Raw genomic sequence first — 9,027 nt, 5'->3', positions numbered from 1 at the left:
AGCTCTTGTGCCATCATCTAAAAAGGCTCCTGACCATCACGATGAGGGATTCCCCCTTCTGACCTCCAACCTATCAAGACAAGGGGTGGAAACGATACTCACTTCTCCCCTCCCCAGAAATGTGGATTTCCCAACAAGAAACTAGACAACGAATTCAGTAGGATAGCTGGCATTACTCCCTGTTATTCTTCAGAGCTCATTAAAATCAAATATGTTAACCATTGTTCTTGCACCCTGGAGCAATTTTGGACAGAAAATATATCTTAAGATTGGGTTGAAATGCTGTTATGAGAGGCTAAGAGCTCATGTCTGCTAAATGACTTTGTATTCTTGAAAGGAAATGTATAAAAAGCACACGGGGACTGCACTGCACGATTTCCTTTGTTTGGATTTTAGAAGCAGCTTGACTGACAAAGAGACTGAAGGAGAGAACCTTGTGATATGAAAAAAAAATCTTTCAGAGGTGAGACACAAGGTTTCAGAGAACAGCTTCTGCATTGTTCTTGTGGCGGTTATACTTAGCCCTGAACCACACTACTTTCCTGTCTGCATTTCATTTCCTGGGGACTTGCCAAGTGATCAACAACCCCAACCCTGTGGTAGAGTTGGGGTTTTGAGCACGAATAGGGTGACGAGTGTTTGCTTAGCTATAGACATCCACTGACTCCTGTGATCATTACAGAAATGCTGATGTGAGCTGTTCGGGAGACAATGGGGAGAAAATGGACATACTGTGCGGTTTACTCCATCATCCAGATACAGTTTTTCAGGGGTAAGACATCTGGTAAATCCTGTCCTTTCAGATGGCTGCTTTAGGAACCTTTGCTCCTTTGAAATGCCTCATGACTGCTGCAAGAGTTGATCACTAAAGGGCAAACTGTTGCTAAGGTTGTCAGCTATGCATGTGACAGCCAGGAAAGGATGCTAGAGTCTAGACAGGATTTCTCATGAGCCAAGAAGGGATTGGATGGTTTGTGCCATTGCTATGGCCTCTCTTCACCGTTTTCCCTCTTCTAAGAGTCTTGAGTAATTGGAAAATTGTGTCTTGGAGAGGAAATGCTCCTGGACCAGTATAAAGACAATTCCAGAAAACTAAAACAGCCCTACAATTGTGTCTATGAGCAGAAAGCTTTGCTAAGCTTTTAATCCTGTCTCAAGCATTTCTTTTCTCTTTAGATTAACAAGCATTTCTCCTCTGCAATACCAGTGTCGTTAGTGGTTGGATGTATGTTATGTCTTAGTCATATACAAGGAGGGCTCTGGAAAGCCAAGTGGAGTCCTTATGGCTATGGGAATCAGAACCGAAAAGGCCTACTTCAAAACTGAAGGACGAAAGCTTAGGTCTGAATACCATAGTACAAGATTATTATTGAAAGCCTGGGGGTTTTAATAATTAACTGTGTTTGGCTGTGAAGGTTGTAAGAGTTTCTGAATCAAAGACATTGTAATTGGTGATCTAGATAGGCTCAGAGGCCTGTCTGAAGGATCCCTTCCAGGGAGCTGCATTCAGATGTGTGAACCTCTGTTTACCCAAGCTTTGTGCATCCGCAACTGCAGAGTAACTCCTATCCATCCAGTGCCCTTGAGGGTTTGTTTCTTCTCAGCAGCTGCCATCTTTTTATCCTTTCCCCTTGTGAATTCTGGGGGACTTGTCACAACAAAATATAACTTCTGTAATGGTAAAGTCTAAAATGGAGACCAGCATTTCTGAAGACATATCAAAGACTCAATGCTAAACAAATGTTTAGTGGTCTGTACCATGCGGTCAGGTTGCTGATGGGAGAGAGAATCTTCTTTTATGTTGAGCATCTTATGAGCCAGATAGACATGATGCCCTAGGGTACCTCTACCTAAGGCATCTCCTCCTTTCTCCTTTGGAGATTTACCTACATGGAGATGAAGGTCCGTTTCCCCTCAGAGGGAATGTCAAGGCTCTTATTTTACTCAACCAGACTAAAAGTAGGAGGCGGTTTGGAGTTATGAGGTTAATGTTAAAGGAAAATTACAGATGTAACTAATTGCAAAGAAAATTTACGATCTCTTAAGGGAGAGGCCTCTAAATGATCTACCTCATTTCTCAGTGCTTTGATTTCCTTTTTGATAAGGTAACATAACAATATGACTCTTATGATGCATGAAGCTTAAAACAAGAGTTGTTTTAAAGCTTCTGATGAACACATACTCTTTTAAAAGAAAAGTCACCCTATTGCAAAGAATTTACAGAGAAAGTCTGAAAACAAACTACTGTACTTTGACTAGTTATTAGAGATACTGAGCCAGAAAGGTCAACTATATTCAGATGTGTTATCAGTTTCATGCTAGGTTTACCAGGGCACTTAACTGAGCTTAATTTGTCGGCTGAAGAGGTAGCTCCGCAATTACGAGCATTTCCTGCTCTTACAGAGGACCCAAGTGTGGACCCTGGTCTGCACGTCTAGCAGCTCAGAACCTGCTGTAACTCCAGTTCCAGGAGCATCTGTGGGCATTTGCACTCATATTCGCACACAGACACATACTCATACATAACTAAAAGTAATAAAATAAAACTTCAAATATGCTCAGTTTTATTCACAGTTAGTCAGAGACCTTCAGTTTCTTTTTTACAGACAGAAATATGCAATTGTTCATCGTTTCCTCTATTCATCCAAAATCACAAGAGACTTTCTACACATAGGGCAACCAGGAAGAAATCTCAGTGGCTCTCTCCTATCAGTGAGCTGAACTGTCCCGCGCTACCGTCTCGCCAGCAAGAACCACGCGGTACACATAGGATCCTTCTGCAGAAAAGCTTTATGTCTCTTGGGAGCTAGAGCATAAGCCACATGGCGGAGACCCAGATAAGATGGAACCCATCCCTTATATAGGAAACAGACACTGCTCTGGACGTGTCTTTCCTGGATTGGTCAACTGCTCCCAGTCCCAGGTGAAACCTTGGGAGTAGTGGAAAATACCAACACATGTGAGCTTTCTAGCTCACCTGGCGGTGCAGCGCCATCTATGGTGGAGAGTGTGGTTGCGGCCCTCTACACTGAACAGGGTTTTTAAGAGTCAATCTGTGTTTTGCATGCTAACCAAAATTTTTTTTTAAAGAATACACACACGCACACATTTAAAGGGGCACTCCAGGTCAATTATGCAAACTGGTTACTTACATCCTTCTTTTCCAGGCATATGGGAAGAAAGAGTCAATGCAGGAGAAACCATATATTCTCCACCTGGATCGGACGTCAACTTGACCTGCCAAACAACAAAGGAGAAAGAATTCTTGGTACAGGCGCAGTGGTCTAAGGTCACTGATAAAAACGATCTCCTCGTGGTTTATCACCCTCAGTACAGTTTCCACTGTCCTCAGAGTTATGCCTGTGAGGCACAGGTGGCTTCCATCAAAACTCAGAGCAATGTAACAGAATGGACTCTGTTCTTAAGGAATATCTCTACCACCTTCAGTGGAAAGTATGAGTGCAGCTTTACTGTGTATCCAGAAGGTATCCAGACTACCGTCTACAACCTCGTTGTGGCACCTCGTGAGTATGCTTTCATGTAGCTTTCCCCCATTTAGTAAACACACAAAGACAACAACCATGTTCTAGACTTGGTGATGAACATGCAGAGCCTCAGCAGAAAGGAGTATTGTCTGATAAGGGAAGTAGCAACAGATCGCAGAATGCCACAAGTAAGTGTGATGTTGCAACAGTGGCGAGTATTACTAACGAGAAAGATCAGAGGTATGAGAGAGCATAGCAGAATCCAGTGAAATAGTGTCTGAGAAAGGAACACCCAGGTCGAAGTCTGAGAAATGAGCACTTGTTAATGCAAGTTAGAAGAGGTGGGGGTTGTGAGTGACCCAGAAGTGGGGTGGAGGCAGCCATGGGAAATATTTTGCAAAGTTTAAAAAAAATGGGAATGCTCAAGTATAGATTCATGGGTAAGGCTAGAGACACAGAGAGGACCAGATCATGTCAGAGTTTGTTGGCTATGTTCAAATCTCTGACTTTTATGTAAGAATCTTAAAAAGAAATGGAATTTTTCCAACAGTGAGGATAACATTTGTGGTCTGATTGTATTTTGTTATAAAAAGATGATCCTGGCTTCAGTATAAAAATGACTTTAAAGTGGACAAAGAAAAGATGATGGGAATATATTAGAAGACCATTTCTAGCTATCCAGAAGAAATATAGTGGTAGTCTGGTTGGTAGACATGGAACGGAACTCACACATTTTACATACTGAGTATAAAACACACGTGAATTGATCATAGAATGCATGTAGCCAAGGCCGTGTGAATGAAGACGGAAGGAAACTCTGGTGCCATTGGACTCCTGGTGTGCACACCTGCCTGCTGGTGCCAGTTGCTGGGACAAAAGATGAAGAAAGTAGCATGGCTTCATGAGTGAATTTATGGAAGTGAACTTGGATATTAATTGTCAGACAAATAAATGGGCCAGAGGGGCTCCTGAACATGTAGCATTCAGACTGTACAGGCTTCAAAGGCCTACATTTGTGATGGAACCCCGAATTTAAGCTCTAGGTCCATTCTGGCTAGAAATGAATTTGACTTGGGGTCCGGCTTGTAAGTTCTCTGAGCCTGTTTTGGTCTTTATCATGATAACACCTGCCCTACATGACTCAGTTCTGAGGTAAAATGATTTCTATCCCTGCTAACAGGAACAGATACAAACAAAAACCAGCAAATGGAAAGCGTATGGGAAATTGAATGTTTTAGACTCAAGGGATACATAGTCTGGTAATAAGAGAAACTAACAGTGAGACCTACCTGGGGACAGCCTTGCTGCAGGGAGGGTGCAGCTGTCCTGATACACAGCAGGGGTGGACTTCTCGACTCCTCCCCATGTCTAACTGCTGCTGCCCCTAGGCAATGCTGTTTGCATAATCTCTGTATAAAGCAGGATTCCAACAATGGAGTGAAAAACGACTTCCAATCAGTTGACAACAGGATAGGCGGAATGTGGTTGAAATAAAGAGAGACAGAAGACCAGCTGAGAGCAGCGCCTAGCTGTGGGTACTTCAGATTCTGGGCATCAGCGGGACACTGGATGTGCCATTTGCTATAGACAACATCATTTCCACTTCCAACCATTTCAAGTTTCTGGGCTTTCAGTTTCTGACATAACAAATGTAGATGTTTACAGTTCTTCCTTCATGGGTTATCAATATCTTGACACTCCACTAAGGTAATCTGTGTACAGTACTTTAGTTCCTATTTAAAGGTAGGAGTTGGGCTATAGAGATGGCCCAGCAGTTAAGAGTACTTGTTGCTCTTGCAGAGGACCTAGGTTCGGTTCCCCGCACCCACATGATGGCTTACAGCCATCTGTAGCTCCAGATACAGGGGTTCCGATGCCTTCTTCTGACCTCCTCAAGCACCAGGCACACATATATACATAAGGAAAAAATATTCATATAAATAAATATTAAAATAAAGTAAGGGCATTGCAAGTGGCTGGTGTTAATAGTAGTTAAAATAATAATACAGGAAGGAACTTTATTTCTCAATTCTTATTAAAAAATTCTTTTTATAGTGGTTTGATTTGGAATTCAGTGAGATATTGGCAGACATGATCACAAGTACAACTAGTCATTAGCTTTAAATACAGCTTTGGTACATTGTGCCAATCCCAGAAGATTATGCTAGCACAGCTCTGAAGACCTGATCAATATTCCACTGGAAAAGGGCAGCATGGTTGTATCTTCCATTGCTGTGCCTACAAACCTCCCAGGATCTATCCTCTGGACAAAGGGGTGTACTCTGTAAAACTGAGGGTATATTATGGTCCAATGAAGGCAGTAATGGAAAGAGGTACTCAGAAATGAGCGATGTTGCCTTTAAGAAAAGTACATTTCTTAAAAGAAAAGACTATGTGAGGTGGTTAAGCTTGTAGCTACTGAAAATTGTGAATAGATGAAGAATCAGAGCCATATTTATGTTTTCTGTGGTTGGAAAATTTCAATCTTCATTCTGATCTTTGCTGTTGATCCTCTGAGTCAGATGGAAAACAACGTCCTAGTGAGAATAAAAAAAAGATGTTAGTATTGTATATTTGCTACGGGATCACAATCTATAAAAAAGCAAATAAGAAGAGAAGAAAGTTTTACATAATAGTGACAGAAACATAGGCTTACTGTGGAGCAAAGGAGTGGAAGAATTTAGCCTAGAGGCAGTGCCTGCCTTCTGACAGCATAATCAAGTCCCCACCCAAGGGTGTGCCATCTTTTCTCCTTGTATTCTCTTGATCTTTCCTTGCTTTCTTTCCTGTTTATGTCAGGGTCCCTGAAAAGCTCCTGCAAGATATTCATGTTTCCAAGCCGGGTGTGTAAGCAAGACACACAAAGCACGTAGGAAGAACATAAATACCTGCAAACTGGAGTGATAAGAGTCTATGTAAGACCAGGCCAAAGCTCAGAGGCAGATGGGTTTATTTCTTCCTGTTTCCTCTTTCTTGTCAGCTGAGTCATTCTTCCTGGTCTGTTTACAAAAGTGTGAGCATCTAAGTCCTGGTCTTGTGTCCCCCTGAGGGCTCAACAAAGCAAGGCAGCTGGTTGTTCCTTTTTCATAATATTTTGTCCCTGTGTGCCTTAGTGTGCAGAAGCTGTGGATAGAAATGGAAAAACAATGAATAATTAATTTGGAGTCTGCTTTATTTACATCTCATGTTGATACATTTCTCCCTAAATTAGGAGTCTTTGAATTATTTGGAGAAGCATAGTTATCCGAGTTAGTCCTGGGTTTATGAGAATCTACATTTCAGAAATTAGAATGGTACTTCAGATTCTACCTCTTTTAGCATATGAAAAATTGTGGTTATTAGGATAAATTATAAGAGCACACAGCACAGCTTAATTTCCCAAATTGCAGCCAAAGCCCAGGGATTGTTAATGTTGTCAGAAGCAACAGAGATGGTGGAAGAACTAGAAAGAGACGTAGCACGAATCCATGCAGGAGGAATAGCTGTGCTGGTGATGGAGCTCAGGGGCTAAGCATCCGCCCTCATGGCGAGATTCTGAGTTCACCACCAACACACAAGTAAAGGAGGAGCGATGACGGCAATGGATAGTAACATTCTTGTCTTGAAAACATAATGCAGAACAATTGCTTGCACAAGAGCAAACCAACCAACATTCCAGCATGGAGGGGAGGGCCATCCTAGCTCCCACTCTAGCTGGAAAGCTATTGACAGTTGATGGCTTCTAAAAGGGAAAGAGTCAGTTTTCTTTAAGATTCTGGACCTTGGTAGGTAATTCGTGTTTCAAGGAAAGGCCACACATCTGTAAGTATATATGAGCAGCGCAAATTGGAGTCTGGGTTAGAAAAATAATTTAGAGGAAGGCACAAACTTGAGAGAGGAAGGAGGTGGCTCTGGTTGGTGTGGGGAATGAAAATGTTTAAAATATACTGTATGCGTGCATAAAATTCTCAAATGACTTCCAAATACATAAATATTAACAAATGATTAATAAAATATGATTTAAAAATAAAGAAACAAATATTAGCTTCAGAACAGAAAGAGGAACCATGAGTGGTTAGAAACCTATGGGGAGGCACTAAATGTTAAAGCATATACAAACATAGAACCCAAAAGATACCACATTGTAAATTATAAGTTTACCATCATTTTCCTTTTAAAACATAAAAATGTTGATGAGAAAAGAAAACAGAACATTTATAAGCTAAGTCTTACACCTGTAGGTCAATTTGTCATTGAGCCTGAATGCTGACTTTCCTCAGTGTCTTGGAGGCAGTCTTTGTCCAGCACAAAGTTTTTGAGAGATTGTAGGGCCAAGTACCAGGGACACAGTGATGTGGGGTGCAGATAAGACGGCTCTGTCCTCCAGCATCTCCAAGCCCAATAAGGACTGATATCAATTAAATGTCAAAGAACAATGTGAGGCGTTCTGACGTAGAGGTGAAGTAGGCAGTGTATGAAGAGGTGTCCTGGGGAATTCAGGAGAGGTTTTCTAGAGACCATCAGTCCCTTGGAGCAGTTATTAATCAAAAGCTGGAGAACCTAGAATTTTATGTTAGCAAACAGGCTATGCACAGACTCTGTGGTGCAGGGACTGGGTCGACCATGGGGATTCTAAAAAGGGTTATGACTAGTGCAAAAAGAATGCAGTGAAAGCAGATGAAAGCAAGATTAGTGAACAAGATTAGTGTGGTCTTGAACACTTTTCGTTTTGCATTTCAAATATGGGGCCATTTTTATTTGTTTGTTTTGACTAAGGTCTAGGAAATGAACTGAGAAAAAGCAGAAAGGATAGTGGAAGTTCAACTGACTTAAAAATAATGCAATAAAAGAAACACAGAGGAGACATGCTGGCAACTCTGAGTAGGGTGACAGAGATGGGGAGCAATGTTCCGACCAAAACCGTGTTTAAGTGGGTTCTCCATAAAATCTCATGCTGTGTTGCATATGTGGAATTTGAAATTCAAAGCGTTGCCAAGCATGATGCTTTGATTTTCAGAATGTGTAACTCACACACCATGGTAAGGAACGCTGGGGTCTGATCAGACTGTACAGAGATCATTCAAGCTATATTTCGTATGTTTGACTTAGGCAGGAAGTTGAAGATAATAGCATACAACACACTCTTAGTTATGCTACCCTCAGCTAGCACAGAGACTTAAGCAAAGATACCATTTTGGTAAGCTTTCTGAGCATGGATTCTGACTAAATTTCTAGTCATGAGAGAGATCGTCTAGGTAGAGAAATCAAATGAGAAAAGCCGTGTGGTGCTTCAGTCAGAACACAGTGCTGAGTGAGAGCCACTCTCCACAGGACAGAGAAGAGTAGATTAAAATGGTAAGAGGAAGACAAGAGAACTGGGTCACAGAAGCCTAGAAAGATAATTGCATATAGTCAGCAACCATCAATTCGGATGCTTCTGGGAAGACAAATGGTTATTGGATTGTATTTAGGAACATGAAAGGTATTGACCACTTTGCAGGAGCTTGTGTTGGTGGCATTATGGAATAGAAAAGAAATCAGATGGGAGGAGGAGCAGGGAGTG

General features: G+C 41.6%; 1 protein-coding gene across 6 annotated transcripts in view; it reads left to right on the top strand.

Annotated features, from left to right (window-relative positions):
- The first annotated feature begins 581 nt into the window (after positions 1-581).
- Positions 582-9,027, top strand: part of Cd96 (CD96 molecule) — a 78,584-nt gene continuing 70,138 nt past the window's right edge. For 3 of the 6 annotated variants that reach the window (XM_048454343.3, XM_048454340.3, XM_048454342.3), the window contains exons 1-2: positions 582-772; positions 3,168-3,524. In XM_048454343.3, the coding sequence (XP_048310300.3) occupies positions 712-772; positions 3,168-3,524 (418 nt within the window). In that variant the 5' untranslated portion in view covers positions 582-711. The remainder of the gene's footprint in view (positions 773-3,167; positions 3,525-9,027) is intronic. The other 3 variants (XM_048454339.3, XM_048454341.3, XM_048454338.3) reach the window with 2 other exon arrangements.

The sequence above is a fragment of the Myodes glareolus genome, chromosome 2, assembly GCF_982192425.1.
Source record: "Myodes glareolus chromosome 2, mMyoGla1.1, whole genome shotgun sequence".
Lineage (NCBI taxonomy): Eukaryota > Metazoa > Chordata > Mammalia > Rodentia > Cricetidae > Myodes > Myodes glareolus.
The sequence above is the reverse complement of the archived record's forward strand: the minus strand, read 5'-3'. Positions and strand labels throughout refer to the sequence as shown.